The following is a 17842-nucleotide window of genomic DNA, read 5'->3' as shown; positions in this document are numbered from 1 at the left end:
AAAACAATAGCAGATAGGTATATAATGCAGAAAAAAAGACTTAAAATATAACTTTTAATAATTTTATGTAAAATGGCCTACGTCCATTCTCTAAAAAGACACACTAAACGAACATGAAGCATTACACAATCAACCACCAAGCTCAAATGGGTCCAAGTGTATGCTGTGGCACTATAAAAGGGACTGACCCCAAAACAAATGTACTAGACCCGCTATACAGTTGTCCTGTTAAAGGATCAACAATTGTCCCATTCTAGGACCAAAAGAACTCAATTAATCTCCAACTCACAATAAAGAGACATAGTTTCATAGACCTATGGGAACCGCCCATCAGGTGACTGTATAACTAGATACAGGGTCAGTACATATAAGTAACACACAGAGGAGAACTGCCTTCACGAAAAAGATACTTATCAATCACTCATTACATTATATAGATGAGATATCAAACCACATATCAACGGAAAAACAAGGCAGGACAGACAGTGATAGTTCTAATTAATAGACAGACAATAATATAGACAGTGGGAGGGGTCATGATAGGGCTGATGTCAGGCTTTCAGGAAGTGTTCTGCGTGTGAAGCGCACGCAGTGCATTCCACAGCAGCATGGGGATGTAGTGATGGATGACGCTGTAAAAGTAGGCGGACCCGGAAGTAACCTAGCGTCCCCTGCCAGCACATTGCTCTGGTTGTCCATATAAGGGGCGGTTTTGGAGCGGTGAGCAGGTATGGCACACCACAGATGAACTGAGGACTGTTGGAAGTGGTAAGTGATCATTTGATCACTAGAGCATGTTAATATGCGCAGTAGTTTGTTCAGTGGCTATAATTAGCCATGGTTTTTTTATATGTCTTCCACAGCACAGCAAGCGGTGACCATGTTATATGGCTGTTTTGGCGCAATTTAAGCAAATAAGGGTTTTGCTCCCCTGATGAATCTGCCCAGAAGAAACGCGTCAGAAGCATTTACACCATCCGATTCTATGAATGGGATTCTATGAATGTGGGAAATCCTGCTGGGATCACAGCTACACACATGGGTGAGAGCGTTCCTTTGCTATATAATGTAATGAGTGATTGATAAGTATCATTTTCATGAAGGCAGCTCTCCTCAGTGTGTTACTAATATGTACTGGTCCCGTATAGAGTTGAGCACGGTTCGTGGTTCGCGGTTCTCCAGTTCGCGGTTCGAGTTATTTTGGGGGGTGTTCTAGATTGAACTAGAACTCAAGCTTTTTGCTAAAAGCTCGACAGTTCGAGTTACGTTCGAGAACGGTTCTATCAGCAAAAGCGTGACTTTTATCAGCTACAGTGTGCAGGGAGCCATCGCTGGCAGGCTGCGGTAAGCTGGTAACCAAGATAAACATCAGGGATCCAAGCAAAGCGCTTTGGTTAGTAACCCGATATTTACCTTGGTTACGTGTGCAGGGAGCCGACACTTCCCCACTCAGATCGCTCCGCCCCCTCCTGCACGCGGAATGTACACACACACACTCACACTCACCTGTCCCCAGCCATGCAGTCCCGGCACAGACGTCCTCAGCGCCACATGGCCCCGCTAGGCTCCACCCATTTCGCACTCCGCCGCCCGCACACATGGCCCCGCTAGGTTCCGCCCACCTGGCACTCTACACACATGGCCCCGCTCTGCTCCGCCCACCTGGCACTCTGCACACATTACCCTGCTAGGCTCCGCCCACCTGGAACTCTGCACACATGGCCCCGCTAGGCTCCACCCACCTGGCACTCTGCACACATGGCCCCACTAGGCTCCGCCCACCTGGCACTCTGCACACATGGCCCCGCTAGGCTCCGCCCACCTGGCACTCTGTACACATGGCCCCGCTAGGCTCCGCCCACCTGGCACTCTGCACACATGGCCCCGCTAGGCTCCGCCCACCTGGAACTCTGCACACATGGCCCCGCTAGGTTCCGCCCACCTGGCACTCTGCACACATGGCCCCGCTAGGCTCCGCCCACCTGGCACTCTGCCCACATGGCCCCGCTAGGCTCAGCCCACCTGGCACTCTGCACACATGGCCCCGCTAGGCTCCGCCCACCTGGCACTCTGCACACATGGCCCCGCTAGGCTCCGCCCACCTGCCACTCTGCACACATTACCCCGCTCGGCTTACCTGCGGTGATGAAGTCCCGCCCTCCCGACCTCAGCGCTGACACTGTCTTCCATGGCCGCCGCTTCAGATCTCTCACTGCAGCCCGAGACTGTCACTAGCGGTGACGTCACAGGCTATCACGATACTTGGCTGTGAAGGTCATTGAACTCAGTGACAGGTTTGCTGTCAGCAGTGCAGGAGATCGTCACCGCAGGTAATGTACCTCGCTCCTGACAGCAGCACTTGTCATGCCCTGCAGTGACCTGGGCTGACCTATTGATGTTAGCTCAGGTCACTGCATTGCTCTCCCAGCCAATGGGGAACATTCTGTTCTTCATTGGTTGGGACAGTGACTATGGTATGGATCGTCATGGGAACCCCTTGGATTACAGCAGACCTGGATTTGTTTTTCTTTCTAATAAATTAGTGAACGAGGGAATGTATTGGGGAGTGTTTTTTCAAATAAAAATGTGTTTGTCGTCTATTTTTTTTATTACTGGCTGGGTTGGTGATGTCGGGTATCTGATAGACGCCTGACCTCACCAACCCCAGGGCTTGAAGTCAGGTGACATTACACATATGGTATTAACCCCATATATTACCCCATTTGCCACCGCACCAGCGCACGGGATGAGCTGGGGCGAAGCACCAGGATTGGCACATCTAATGGATGCGCCACTTCTGGGGCGGCTGCGGCCTGCTATTTTTAGGCTGGGGAGAGTCCAATAACAATGGACCTCCCTAGTCTGAGAATATCAGACCCCAGCTGTCCGCTTTACCTTGGCTGTTGGTCCAATTTTGGGGGGACCCCTACGTGTTTTTTTTTTTTAAATTATTTATTTAATTTAAAATAACAGCATGGGGTGCCCTCAGTTTTGGATTACCAGCCAAGGTGAAGCTGCCAGCTGTGGTCTGCAGGCTGCAGACGTCTGCTTTACCCTAGCTGGCTACAAAAATAGGGGGAACCCCACGTCATTTTTTTTTAAATTTATTTATTTATTTTGGTAAATACAAGGCTAAGCACCCCTTAGTGCCACATGAAAGGCACCAAAGGGTGCAAAATTACAAAATGCAGGAGAGTGGGACATTATGTGTCTTTCTGCCATTATAATGACAGAAAAGACTGATATGAAGTGTACAAGCAAAAGAAAATTACCAGAGCGCTCTACGCTGTGAAAAGCAGTAGAAAATGGCACTGGAGTGAACATGTGACCGCCTCATGTAGGATGAAGGTATGGATCCTGGGAAAATTTATGTATTTTCCCTCCTTCAGTTTTTTGGCAGTATGCCAAAAAAACGGAAGGCACACGGATGACAAACGGATGACATACGGACCGTATACGTGTCACGCTCCCAATGCCTCGGCACCGCTCCTTACCCACTGATCCGGTCGCACCTGCATGGCACCGCTCCTTACCCACTGATGCGGTCCACGTGTCCACCGGTCACGGCTGCCGCTCCCGCTCGTGCTTTCCTGTGTCCTGTCCCCAGTCTCATGTGTCTGACTCATGCTTCTGTATAGGGTCGGGCCGCGCCCACTCACCTGGTCTTATGGGCCCAGCACTGCTGCAGCAGGATATGACATGTGGCTGTGCTGGGTATATAAGACTGGCCTTGCCATGTGGGCAGGGCCTGATCAACGTGTCTGTAAGCCTTGTCTTGAAAGCTAGGTGCTCAGGTCCCCCTTGTGCCGTGTCCTGTGATCAATACTATTGCCTGACATTCCTACCCGGCACCTGTGCTGGATTCCTGCACTGTCTCCAGGAACTCTGAAGCCCCAGTGACTGTTCTACCCGTCCCCTGCGGGACGCAGTCCCTGCCATGCTAGTGCTCCAGCTAACGTGCACCCAGGCCTCCGGTGTGGTGCACGGCCCAGTGGATCCACCACCCGGACCTAACAATACGGAACGGAAACGGATGCCACACGGATGCACCCGTGAAAAAAACAGACCGTTTTTTGCGGACCACAAAAACGGATCGGTCGTGTGAATCTAGCCTTATTCTAATCTGCCGTTTATAAACAGCAGGCAGAAATAAGTGAATAGCGCCCCCCAGCGTCAGAAAATCTCCAGGCTTTTAGGGGTAGCTGAGACCCTGGAGATCATGATTCAGGTCGGTTTTTCCGATCCCCGCCCACGTGATCACCGGTATACACCGTATACCAGTGATCATGTTACAGTAAATGACAGCGCTGGTAAAAAAATTATTTCTCTCCCATCTGGCATGAACAAACATGTCCGATGGGAGATAAATCTCCTCCCCGGTCCTCTCCGGTCCCCCAGTGTCACCAAAGTGCCCCCCCCGACCCCCTCCCGAAAATCCAAGATAGCCACGCGCACAGCAGCGCGCCGGCCGCATTCACCCTACTACTCTGTTTTCTGTCGCATGTGCCATGACACTTGCGAAAGAAAACTCCTCCCCAGGCCCTGCCAGGTCACCCCCTATAAGCCCACCGGTGTTCCCCGGTGTCCCACGGTACCTGTGCAGCGTTGATCCCCCGCGGCCCCCTCCTTCACAATAGACGCTGCCGCATCCACAGAGTGGCTGTCAGCTCAGCTTCCTGTGTTCAGACATAGTGAGTGGTGGTAACCATGCATCTGTAAGCTACTGCAATGCCCTGCTCATGAGGTAAGGAACATAGTTGATCAGGAGAGCTATACTACATTTACAAATGGAGGGATTTGCTATTTCTGTTGCCCTGCTGAACGACTACCAATCATGAGAGTCCGTTATATGCCACAAGAAAGCATGTCTAAATAGCGAGCTCTGTTTAGTATTCATTCAGCTGGATAACTGGACTTAAAAGGGGTATTCCATCTCCATTATCCTATCCCCAATATATAGTAGGTGGAATAGCAATAATATCAGCAAATACCAATATTTGGAAATGTAGAATAGTTCTCCTGATTAGGCATGCCCTTACCTCATGAGCAGGACATTGCAGCTTTGGTAGCAAAAGTTACGACATGGACTCTCCTGCTGTGGACCCGGGGAGAGTGGGTGCAGATTCATTGCACCCATACTCCTCACATGGAGGGTCTGCACTCCTAGAAAATGGGTGATACGTTCCCTGAGCATGTCCCCCCATACTCTAGACGGTCCAGAGTCATCGTGGGACCCCCTTATTTTTTTTCCTTACAATAAATTGGTGAAAGAGGGAATGTTTTGGGGAGTGTTTTTTCAAATACATTTTTTTTCATCTATTTGTTTTGTTAGTGCTGACAGTTTTTGATGTCGGGTATCTGATAGATGCCATGACATCACAAACTGCTGGGCTTGATGTCAGGTGACCTTACAGCTAGTATCAACTCCATTTATTACCCCATTTGCCACCGCACCAGGGCACGGGATGAGATGGGGTGAAGCACCAGGATTGACGCATCTACTGGATGCGCCAATTCTGGGGCGCCTGCGGCCTGCTATTTTAAGGCTGTGAAGGACCAATAACTATGGACCTTCCCACCCTGAGAATACCAGACCACGGCTGTCCGCTTTACCTTGGCTGGTGATCCAATTTGGGGGGGACCCTACTTTTTTTTTGTAATTATTAATATTTATAAAATAATTATAAAAAAAGAGCTTAGGGTGACCTCCACATTGGATCCCCAACCACGGTAAAGCTGCCAGCTGTGGTTTTCAGGCTACAGCCGTCTGCTTTACCCTAGCTGGCTAATTTTTTTTTTTTAACTATTTTTTTAAATAAAAAAAATTAATGGGCTTCCCTGTATTTTGATTGCCAGCCAAGGTAACGCCAGGCAGATGGGGGTGGCAACCCATAGCTGTCTGCTTTATCTACTCTGAGAATCAAAAATACCGCGGAGCGCTACGTCATTTTTTTTAAAGAATAATTTTTACAGCACTGTGATGTCCAGCAATCAAAATACAGGGAAGCCCTTTTTGTTTTTAGTTATTTAAATAAATAATTAAAAAAATATATATATATGGGTTCCCACTGCATTTTGTGTATTGCTAGCTAAGGGTAATCCAAGCAGCTACTGGCTGCTAACCCCCACTGCTTGGTGTTACCTTCACTGGCAATGGAAAATCCAGGGAAGAATTTTTTATTTTTTTTGCCAAAAAAACTACAAAAAAAATGACGTGAGCTTCGCCATATTTTTGTATGCTAGCCAGGTACAGCAGGCAGGTACAGCTGCCCCCAACCCCAGCTGCCTATTTGTACCCGGCTGGGAACTACAAATATAGGGAAGCCCTTTTTCTACTTAATTCATGAATTTTATGAAATAATTAAAAAAAAACAAAACGACGTGAGCTTTGCCCCATTTTTGTGTCCAGCCACATACAGCTAGGCAGCTGGGGATTGGATCCGCAGCACAGGTTAGCCCGAAGTTTCTGGGCCCTTCTGCTGCAAATTGCAGTCCGCAGCCGCCACAGAAAATGGCGCTCTCATAGAAGCGCCATCATCTAGCGCTGTATCCAACTCTTCCAGCAGCCCTGAAGACGGGTGGCGCTGCTGGGTAATAATGAGTTAATACTAGCTTTGTTTTACTAGCTAGTCTTAAGTCAGAGATTCTTAATGTCAGGCACGTTTGACCCGGCCATTAAGAATCTCCAATAAAGGGTTAAAAAAAAACACCACACAGAGAAAAAATACTTTAATAGAAATAAATACACAGACACATTAGAGACTCCATCTTTATTACCCCCTGTCACCCCTCCACGATCCTGCTCTTCTGTCTTCTTTCTCCTTCAACACATGCAGCTCTGCTACATCAGACAGCACAGCTGCATGGGAGAAAGGGACGCTGTGCTCCGTGCAGAAATCACTCTGTGAGAGTGACCACAGGCTCCTGGCTGTAAGCGGTGGCACGGGTTGCCGTAGCAACTCTGCTCTGATCACATGATTCCGGTGCCGCTGCGTACTGGTAGCGAGACGTCACCGTCACCGCTACCATGCGCATTGCTATGGCAACGGTGATCTCCGTTATTGACCGGCTGTGTCAACCGGTCAGGAGCCATCATCTGCGGACGCTGGTAACTACGGTAAACATCGGGTAACCAAGAAGCCCTTTCCTTGGTTACCCAATATTTACCTTCGTTATCAGCGTCCGCCGCTCTCACGCTGCCAGTGCCGGCTCCCTGCTCCCTGCACACATAGCCAGACTACACTTCAGGTAAAATCAACCCGAGGTGTACTGTGGCTAGGTGTGCAGGGAGCCAGCGCTAAGCGGTGTGCGCTGGTAACCGACGTTACCAGAGTCCGCCGCTCTCAGCTGTCAGTGCCGGCTCCCGCTCTCTGCACACGTAGCCGGAGTACACATGGGGTAATTAACCCGATGTGTACTGTGGCTAGGAGTGCTGAGAACAGGAGCCGGCACTGACAGCTGAGAGCGGCGGACGCTGGTAACGAAGGTAAATATCGGGTAACCAAGGGAAGGGCTTCTTGGTTACCCGATGTTTACCGTGGTTACCAGCGTCCGCAGAAGCCGGCTCCTGCTGCCTGCACACGTAGCAGGGTACACATCGGGTAATTAACTCGATGTGTACTGTGGCTAGGTGTGCAGAGAGCCAGCGCTAAGCGGTGTGCGCTCGTAACCAAGGTATGGTTACCCGATATTTACCTTAGTTACCAGGCGCAGCATCGCTTCCACACGTTGCTGCTGGCTGGGGGCTGGTCACTGGTTGCTGGTGAGATCTGCCTGTTTGACAGCTCACCAGCAACCTGTGTAGCGACGCTCCAGCGATCCCTGCCAGGTCAGGTTGCTGGTGGGATTGCTGGAGTGTTGCTTAGTGTGACGGTACCTTAAGGGAACGGGGAAGTAGACCGGGGAGCCGACCGTGTGCTAGAGCATGTCGCCGGTACACGGCGATACACAAACGTGCACCATGTAACAGAGAGATGCATTGACAGGTCCTAGCATGACGCGTCATAGTCATGTGACCCATCTGTAGCCAATGAGATAATAGACACATGACTGGTCACATGGCTATTTTGACGTCATGATAGGTCCTGCATCACTGCTGGTGTTCCCGAAGGATGCAGCGATTACCGATGGAAAAGCTGCGGGAGACAGAGTGCAGGACGCATCCCGGGACAGGTAAGTGTTATGGCAATGTTTATTAACTGTATGTGTACATTTATAATGCGTTTTTATGTGTTTGTGATTGCCTCCCATTGTTTCCTATGGGTTCGAGTGGTTCGCCGAACCGAACTCGAACCAGACCTCGGTTCAGCAAACCGAGCTCGAGCCAAACCGCGACCGGTTCGCTCATCTCTAGTCCTGTATTTAGTTATACATTCATCTGATGGGCGATTCCCATAGGTCTAGGAAACTATATCTCTTTATTGTGAGTTGGAGATTGAGTTCTTTGGTCCTAGAATGGGACAACTGTTGGTCCTTTAGTAAGACAACTGTATAGCACGTCTAGTACATTTGGTTAGGGGTCAGTCCCCTTTTATTGTGTCACAGCATACACTTGGACCCATTTGAGCTTGGTGGTCCATTGTGTAATGCACATGTTCGTTTAGTGCGTCTTTTAAGAGAATGGACCTAGGTCACGTAACATAAATCTATTAAAAGTTATATTTTAAGTCTTTTTTCTGCGTTATACACCAATCTGCTATTGTTTTAAGTGTGGATTTGGGTTTGTACTGGTCATTGGTCCATGGCATTCGATTGTACCATTAGTGGATTGTATACATGTTGATGATTATCGGCAGTAGCCTAATATAGTAAAAGAAAACCCATTTGGTTCCGTTCCCTAGACATAGCAGCCGAAGGTATTCGTCTGATAAAATGATCAAACTAGGAAAAGACAGACGATAATGAAAGGTAGGAGTCCCCGTTGATTTTATCTCTTAGTAGTGTGTCCTTGTTGAAATAGACAGATGACAGATCATCGGGAGCTCCAGGGGGTGCTGTTGGTACTGCGGGTGCTGTCAGGGCTAATAGGGAAGGCTTCATCAATAAGTGATAAGTGTCAGCTGGCCAGGGCGATGGGACAGAGTCACTAGCTTCCGGGGTTTGTAAGGCCTTGATGGCCCGGTCCTTCAGGACTGTGAAGTTTAAGTCCGGATGCTCCAGGGCCCACAGCCGCAGCTGTTTATGGTCCTTCGCTGACCCCAGCCCCTGCAGGAACTGTTCCACCAGCATTTTGTTACTCTTGGGCTCATTGATAGAGTCCACCTGCCTCAGGGTGCGCAAAGCGGTTTGTAGCCTTAAGGCATAGTCTCTGATGCTGTCCTGTGGATGCTACCGGCAATTGTAAAACTGCATCCTTAGCTCCGCTTCTGTGTGGGTCTCAAAGGCTACTTGCAGCTTGTCAAATATGGCGGCTACTGAGACCTGGTCCTTATTAGTCCAAGTTTCTACTTCTTGCTCAGCGGCGCCGGTCAGCTGTCCAAGCACCACTGACGCGCGCTGCTTGCCAGTCATGGCGTACATATCAAGAACGGTACATAACTTTTTCTTGAATACCTGCAGGTTATCGGGTCGACCATCATACTGGGGTAGCCAGGCAGCGCCGGGCACGTAAGGTAAGGTGATCAGCATAACTTGGGTAACTGGCAGAACCGCAAGCTCCACCGCTCCTGCGACCAGAGTGGGGCCTGCTGCTTCTCTGTCATCCTGCACCGCTGCGGGAGCCACCGCTCCATTGTCGTCATCAGGTGCCGACATTCTTCCAGTCTTTACCCCTTAGTTTTTCCACAGCAGTCTCGCGGGACCCACTGTCCTTTGCGCTTCCTGTCTTGGGAGTCACCGGTTTCCGCCCGCGTTCCCAGGGGGCGGGGCTTCAACTTTGCCCCTTTTTCTGGGAAGAAGATGCTGGTGTTGTTGTTTTTGGCGCCAAAGATGGCGGGCAAGATGTCGGCCGTTCAACATTTTCTTACAGTTCACGGAATTTGAAGCAAGGCGCACGTCATCTACAGATGGGGTAGGAATCCTGTTTGTGATGTCAGGTTTGGGTTGTTGCGGGCGGGGGCTGCTGCCACTTCTTCTCTTGGGGGCCTGCTCGGATCCGGGTTCGCTGCTGCGGCTCGAGTGGTGACCAGACCCCGGGCTCGCACGGCCGCCCGTCCTCACAACCGTCGGAAAGGGATATTTACAGGGGAGGTGTTGTGTCTGTGATGCCACCCGTGGGTTGCGGTGAGGGATGGTGGCACTGCCGCTGCCTGGTGATGGGGCGCCCGGGGCTGATGGAGCAGGTCAGCAAGATGGGATCCCCTCCATGGGTAGGGGAGGTGTAGTCTCGGGGACTTGGGGTTGGGTGCTGGAGGTGGCGCGCCGGGCTGGATCGGGAGACAATGGTGTTCTCACAGTTCAGTAATTTCACACAAGTCCAAAAGTAAATCAAGGTGTCAGTGGCCGGTTGCCTTTGGAGGGCGCATTCTGGTCCCACACCCAGATTAGTGAACAGGTGTCCCTTCCTCCTGCACTTTGTATTTTCCTTTCCTTTTTGGACGACTTCGCTTAGAACGGAGAAGTCCACTGTTTGTGTTGGGAGCTGTGAGTGGCCCACGAAAGATGACCCTTGGGATTTCAGTGGGTTCTGACGGACACCCTATCCCCCGTGTTGGGCTTCCGTTTCGCTCTATCTTGGTAGTTAATGGGACAAAGTCTGGAAGCTTGTCCCCGGCTGGTTAATTGGAGGGGGGCTTGCAACCTTCCTCGGCCTAGGGTCCAGGCACCCCGACTGTGCACGGTCTCCGGACCGAATTCCGGCTGTTGGTACCGGCGGGCTACATCCCTGCCCCGGTCCACTTTAGGTCTCCCGCGACCGAATCTCCGTCGCCTGTGGCCCCGTTCACTGTCTGCCACCTAGCCGGGTAGTCCAAGGGCTACGAACCCTGACCACTCTGCTGTCGGTGTGATGCCCTGGACTAGCCAGGTAGTCACAGATAGGGCCCCGCATTACACCAGTCCCTAACTAGGTAACCCCAGCCAACCACATTAAACCCTAGTCACCCTAGTCTCAGGGCTGGATGGACACACCAGGGAGCGGAACCAGGCGGTTGGCACGCCCACCGAGGAGTTCAGAGATCCTGAGGCAGGAAAACACAGACAGTTTAGTCTGAGAGCAGTTTAAGAGTGGAGTGGAGGAGGTCAGGCCTGTGTGACAGGCCTGTGACAGACTGACAGGTGCCAGGGTTGGAGCCCGGGCACCTTTGGCTAGGAGGCATACGGAGGCCTCTGCCTGCAGGAGCCGGGAAGACGGCTCGGTGGAACCGTGGTGGACCGGGACAGGGTAGTGGCCCGCCGGTATCGACCCGGGGAACCGACTCGGAAACCGGAGCACAAGAGGGGGTACTCAGACCCTGAAACGAGGTCTAGAAACTACTGGACTGAGTTAATTAACTGATTGCGGTCTGGACTTTAGGTCCTTTCCCACCCAAAGTCCCTCATAGAAGACAACAGCCCAACAAGGGGGATAGAAAACTACCGCCAAGGCTCAGAGATCCCACGGGCCAGCGTCTGCGGGCAAACGGGCTCTCCCGACATCCACAAGCTGGGGAGTGGACTCCTGATGCTGCAAGCGCAGGCAGCCCAACAATTCAAACAGGTGCAGGAGAAAGGCAGAGACCACGAACCGGGTGGGGGATCCCGACTGCAGCCGGCTGCGGGCACCAACCACCATCATCTTGGTTTACCAGAGACTCGAGTGTTTCATTCTAATAGTGAGCACACCAGTGCCCTCCGGCCGCCCATCTCCCTGCACCGCCAAAACACCCCAACGGATCTCGGGGCCACATCCCTGCCCACGGAGGGGTTAACAACTTGCTGCATACCATCTCCCACGGGTGCCCCGTAACTGCAGCGGTGGTGTCCACCTTCACCATATCCCGTGGGTGGCGTCACGAAATCAAAATACGGCTCCGGCCATACACCTACGTCCCAAGACCGCCAACCCCCCTTTTAGATCGGAGTGACCGCAGGGGCCCCCGGGTCCGGAGACGCTCGATCCACCCACCAACGAGCCCGGATCTGAGCGGCTCGGTTGCAGCCGAGCACGGGGCGGCACATCAGCTCTCCACACTTCAGCTGTCAAAACTGATCTCTTGTGTTCCCGCCTCTGACACCTCAGGAGCCCTAGGTGGGCGTTCTCATCCGCCTGATCCCGCCCACTGGTGTGTCCCTATTATCATGAGGGGGTGGCTAGGGTTTAATGGCTGTGTGTTGTACCTGTGTGTGGGTTTTGATGGTAGCAAGGAGGATGTACACCTTTCTGTGACTACCTGGTTTTGCCAGGGCGTCACATGGTCACTGAATGGTGGTGATATCAGTCCTGTCCTGATATCAGTAATTAACCATAGTTAATGATCAGTATGGTGGTATTATCACTACTGTGCATGCTGGTAATTATAGTCTGTTGATACTTGTCTTTTATATTGCAATACTCTGTATGTAGGCATTTTTTTTTTTTTTTTTTAAAAAAAGAGTTTGGTAGAAACTTTAAAAGTGCGTAATAAACCTACTATCAAAACTACCACAGTATGGAACGACTATTTTTCCAGCCACAGCGCAGACAACCAAGAACCTCTATTTTCTTTTACTCCTCAATATACTGGCTAAACATTGGCGTTGATCAGAGACATCTCTCAGAAGTAAATATAAGGAAATCCTCCTGTTGTACAGCATCTCCGTCCAATACAAATATAGTGTGAATAGATTAGAATTCAACTTTTACCCAAGTGTCAAATAAGAAAGTGTCAAATGGCATAGGTCACATTCAAAAAGGGCTGTCAAAGTTTTCTCTCTTTTCTTTTAAAAAAAGATCTGCTAATTTTCTAGAAAATGTGAGGGATCAGTACAGTGAGTATAACATAAAATAGATCTGACAAGATTCATCAGAGGCAATTTTTTACATTTTTAACCAGTACAACAATGACCAGAATGATGGAAAGTGACGCACTCCATGAGTATAAAACGTACTTGACATACTTGGATATACTAAAGCAAATCTGTCAAATGACTTTATGGGTAGTGAATGAAGAAATGTAAAATAACAAGTAAGTAGCTTGTGTACCGTCCCATGCTCGGCAGCCGAGCCGCTCGGATCCGGACCTTCAGTGGGTGGCTCGAGGGTCTCCGGACCCGGGGGTCCTGCGGTCACGTCGATCAAAAAGGGGTTTGCGGTTTGGGGACGTATGTGTACGGCCAGAGCCGTGTTTAAGTTCGTGACGCCACCCATGGGATGTGGTGAAGGTAGACACCACCGCTGCAGTTACAGGGCGCCCGGGGGGAGATGTTGCGCAGCAAGTTGTTAACCCCTTCGTGGGCAGGGATGGTGGCCCCGGGACCCGTTGTGGGTGTTTGGCGGTGCAGGGAGACGGGCGGCCGGAGGGCACTGATGTACTCACAATTAGTAAACACACGAGTCTCTGATAAACCAAGGTGATGGTGGTCGGTGCCCGCAGCCGGCTGCAGTCTTGTCCCCCAGCCGGTTGGTGGTCTCTGCCTTTCTCCTGCACCTGTTTATGATGGTGGACTACCTGCGCTTGCAACTTCAGGAGTCTGCTCCCGGCTTTTGGCTGCCTGAGGAGCCCTTTGCCCGCAGACGCTGGCCCGTGGGATCTCTGTGCCATGGCGGTGGCTTTCTATCCCCCTCGTTGGGGGGCTGTTGCCTTCTGTTGGGACTTTGGATGGGACAGGACCTCTAGTCCAATCAGTTAATTAGCTAGCCCCCAGTAGCTTCTGGACCTAGCTTCAGGTACCCCTGTGTACACCCCTTTGTGCTCCGGTTTCCGAGTCGGTTCCACGGGTCGGTACTGGCGGGCCACTACCCTGTCCCGGTCCACCTCGGTTCCACCAAGCCGTCTTCCCGGCTCCTGCAGATGGAGACCGCCATCTGCCTCCTAGCCAACAGCACCAGAGCTCCTACCCTGGCACCGGTTCAGTTTGGGTCTTTCCTTTGCTGGAGCTGCACACAGCTCCAGCCCTCACACCTCTCCTCTTGACCTCTAGACTTGAACTTCCCGACTAGACTAAACTTTCCCGCCCCAGGCTGTCTGAGACTCCTCGGTGGGCGTCTTCCAACTGCCTGGTTCCGCCCCCTGGTGTGTCCATCAAGCACTGAGGGGGGTGACTAGGGTTTTATAGGGTTTTATATGTTTGGCTGCTGTCATCTTGTTAGGGAACGGTGTAATGTGGGGCCCTATGTGTGACTACCTGGCTGGCCAGGGCGTCACACTTGTAATTTTCACCATTTACAAAACTGGATATGTAATTTATAAGCTATTGTGAAGGAAAGCCACGTTCAATTAATAATAAAATGGTAAACTGGAATTGATTTTTGTTGTTGCTGATCATTTACAAAGTAATTAATGCTTTGCTTATTGAACAGAATTAAAAAGCACTTAAGTTAAGTGCCCTCATAGCTATCTTCAGGATTTTAAGTGTTCAAGTGTTCAATTTGCTAGTCCTATCCATCAATGTCTCCATATTGGAACCTGGCCCCTAATTCTGCTGCCAAACTGAATCAGGCGTCTGCAAGAAGTCATGCAAATAAAACCTGCTACTCTCTACTGCAAACTGTAATTAGTGGTGGTAAGAATGGTTTGTTCAGTTACCACAAGGACAACCAGCAAAGACACTGTCATGTAATGAAGGTACATCATGGCTCATACGGGTTCGGAACACAAGATTTTATTATGAGGGACTTACAATGGTTATGGAAAGTATTGAAATCCCTTGAAATTTTTCACTCTTTGTTTCATTGCAGTGGCCTCCATTTAAGGATTATGGAGGCCATTGTACTGTTAAGGAACCTTGAGTAGTGCAGAAATTCTTTTGAAACCTTGGCCAGATCTGACCCTTGCCACAATTCTGTCCCTGAGTTTCTTGGGCAGCTCCTTTGACCTCATAATTCTCATTTGGTCTGAGCTGTGAGGTCTTATATAGACAGGTGTATGCCTTTCCAAATCAAGTCCTATCAGTTTAATTAAACACAGCTGGACTCCAATGAAGGAGTAGAACCATCTCAAGGAGGATCACAAGGAAATGGACAGCATGTGACTTAAATATGAGTGTCTGAGCAAAGGGTCTCTAAATACTTATGACCATGTGATATTTTAGTTTTTCTTGTTTAATAAATTTACTAAAATTTCTACATTTCTGTTTTTTTTCTGGTAAGATGGGGTGCAGTGTACATTAATGAGAAAAAAATTTTTTTTGAATTTACCAAATGGCTGCAATGAAACAAAGAGTGAAAAATTTAAAGGGGTCTCAATATTTTTCGTACCCACTTTATGCCACATTTATTCTGTCACTGGAGAAAAGTACTCCCCTACAATCTGCTAAACTGTTTCTTTCAGAGAACATTTTTTTTTCTCTTACCATTGCTGCATGACTTTTCCCATTGTCCTTTACTTTCTTGGCCAGTCTCTTCTTTTTCTTGTGCAAAGGTTTTGATTCTAGTATCATCTCTTCAAGTTCAAATGTTGGATCACAGTTAAGTCGTCCTTTCTAGTTATACAAAAGATAAAAAAAAACAATCATTTGGAATATGATTCTTCCTTCTATCAAATAGTGCCAGTATTTTTGTATATAATTTTTATATATTTATATAGGACTTTTTTTTTCAACGGGGGTGGGGCTACAAACAACTATTTGGATTGCCAGTTGCTTTTTTACATTTATTTTTTACCATCTTTTTATTTTCTGTAGTTTATTTTTTTAGAGCTCCTGAACTTATTTAACCCCCATAAGGTCATGAAAGACCTTTTTTTCTGCATGTCAATGTGGCACCCCTGAGGCTTCAGTCGCCACAGGGTACTGCATCTCACTTAAGGTGCAGTACTTATCCCAGGTAATGAAGAGGTTAATCGCTAGTGTTTAGCACTTATACAACATTCACACAAACACCCAGTTAGTGAGCCAGTCAGTTACACAACTCAGGAAGTCAGCCAGCCTGGAAAATTCCCGGTTACTAGGGCAACGGCCTGGGAGGTGAAGCAGAACTGGGGAAGTTACAGAACACACAGGAAAATCACTTGAGAATAGTCTGGGACACAGAACAACATGGTTGCTGGAGAGAGAGCTTAACAGCTTCTCCAGCTATGATCGGCCCGACTGGAAGAGGCAGGAGATGACTGGGTGAGCTGGAGAGACAGAGGAGAAACACGGTTGCTGAGGGGAGAGCTTCATTGCTCCCTTGGAATCAGCGCAGAGGAGGGTGCAGAGCCCTAGAGTGGAACATACTCCTTGTTGGACTACCAGAATCTGCAGGACAGGGGGATTGTACGTCCCTCTGGCCACCCCCAATTCCCAGAACACAGTGGCACATAGGGCTCAGGGTCGGTATTACGGTCAGGCCCCATAGCGGACCAACGTCACCTGCATACAGGTTGGTAGCTGAGTTAAAGAACCAGGGTCCCCAGGTAGCTTAAGGCAATGGGGATCCAACACCAAGGGTAAGGAGGAAGATCTCTCCGTTCACAGCACCGGCATTTATCTTGGACTTACCCGGGATCGGCTGGGGCCCATCATGGCGGAGACCAGTAAACTGAGTGCAGCACCAGAACTGTGAGTAAATAGATCTTGGCCTGCACTTGCTGCTTTGGTCTATCATTGCCGGCGCTGGCGCCCAGCGCTCCGGCGCCAGTGGCCGACTATCATCCCCATCATCCCCCCCTGAGGCCCGCTCCACATGTGGGGAGCAGAACCATCTTAGCTGCTACAAAAATCCGCCACGGAAGACAGCGACAGCAGTGGTGGCTAATCCCTGGCCGCGTACCGCAGGTGGCGTCACGAGACAAACTATTCTATTATGATCCGGAACCATGGAAGACCACCATACATCATTGGTAAAAGGTGACAAGAGCATTGGCAACTAATCTGGCCGCCATCCCCTTACTAACCATCAACACTAGAAGTAGCCGAGGGGTGAACTAACATCCTGTGCACCGCGAACCCTGCAGGAGAACTAGCTATCCTAAAGGAAGGAAAGATGAATAACTCTCTGCCTCAGAAAATAGATTGCCAAAGAATAGCAAGCCCCCCACATTCATAGACTGCGGTGATATAGGAAAGCACAATACACAGATAGATGATAGGATTAGCAAAAGTGAAGCCCTACTGACTAAATAGGACAGGATAGGAAAGGGACTAATGGTGGCCAGAGAAAAACCCTACAAAATTCCAAAAACCTGATAGTACAAAAAGCCCTCAGATCGCTAGATCTGAACTCCGTCCTATACCAGGCGCTCTTGTCATACCAATGAACAGAAAGCAGGAACCATACAAATTCAAGAAGCAACAAACACATGGACTAATAGGAGCAATACTCCAAACATAGCTGCAGGGAGCTTCCCAGCTAAGCAACTGACGGGGAAGATTCCTGCATGCAAATAAACTGACAATAACCACAGTAAATGACAAACTCAGATAAGAGCAAAAGGAACCAAACAACAAATAAAGAGCCAAGCACTTATCTGGGGTAGATGGGGTCTGGAGTAGGATGAAGCAGGCTGGTGTACAAAAAACAACTGACATCCGGCATAGTCTGCTAGCAGATCAGGGTTTAAATAGGCAGAGAGTAGAGTTGAGCGCGGTTCGTGGTTCGTGGTTCTCCAGTTCTAGGCTCGAGTGATTTTGGGGCCTGTTCTAGATCGAACTAGAACTCGAGCTTTTTGCAAAAGCTCGATAGTTCTAGAAACGTTCGAGAACGGTTCTAGCAGCAAAAAAACAGCTAATTCCTAGCTGACTTTCCGCTGTAATAGTGTAAGTCACTCTGTGACTCACACTATTATGACATTTCAGTGTATAATGT

At 49.6% G+C, this 17842-nt stretch overlaps 1 protein-coding gene across 1 annotated transcript in view; it reads right to left on the bottom strand.

Annotated features, from left to right (window-relative positions):
• The window catches only part of STK32A (serine/threonine kinase 32A), a 374739-nt gene that overhangs the window by 14674 nt on the left and 342223 nt on the right, over nucleotides 1-17842 (bottom strand). The window contains exon 11 of the mRNA XM_075342342.1: nucleotides 15409-15537. Within this exon, the coding sequence (XP_075198457.1) occupies nucleotides 15409-15537 (129 nt within the window). The remainder of the gene's footprint in view (nucleotides 1-15408; nucleotides 15538-17842) is intronic.

Source organism: Anomaloglossus baeobatrachus, chromosome 4 (assembly GCF_048569485.1).
Source record: "Anomaloglossus baeobatrachus isolate aAnoBae1 chromosome 4, aAnoBae1.hap1, whole genome shotgun sequence".
NCBI classification, from domain to species: domain Eukaryota; kingdom Metazoa; phylum Chordata; class Amphibia; order Anura; family Aromobatidae; genus Anomaloglossus; species Anomaloglossus baeobatrachus.
This window is presented reverse-complemented; position numbering and strand designations above follow the sequence as displayed.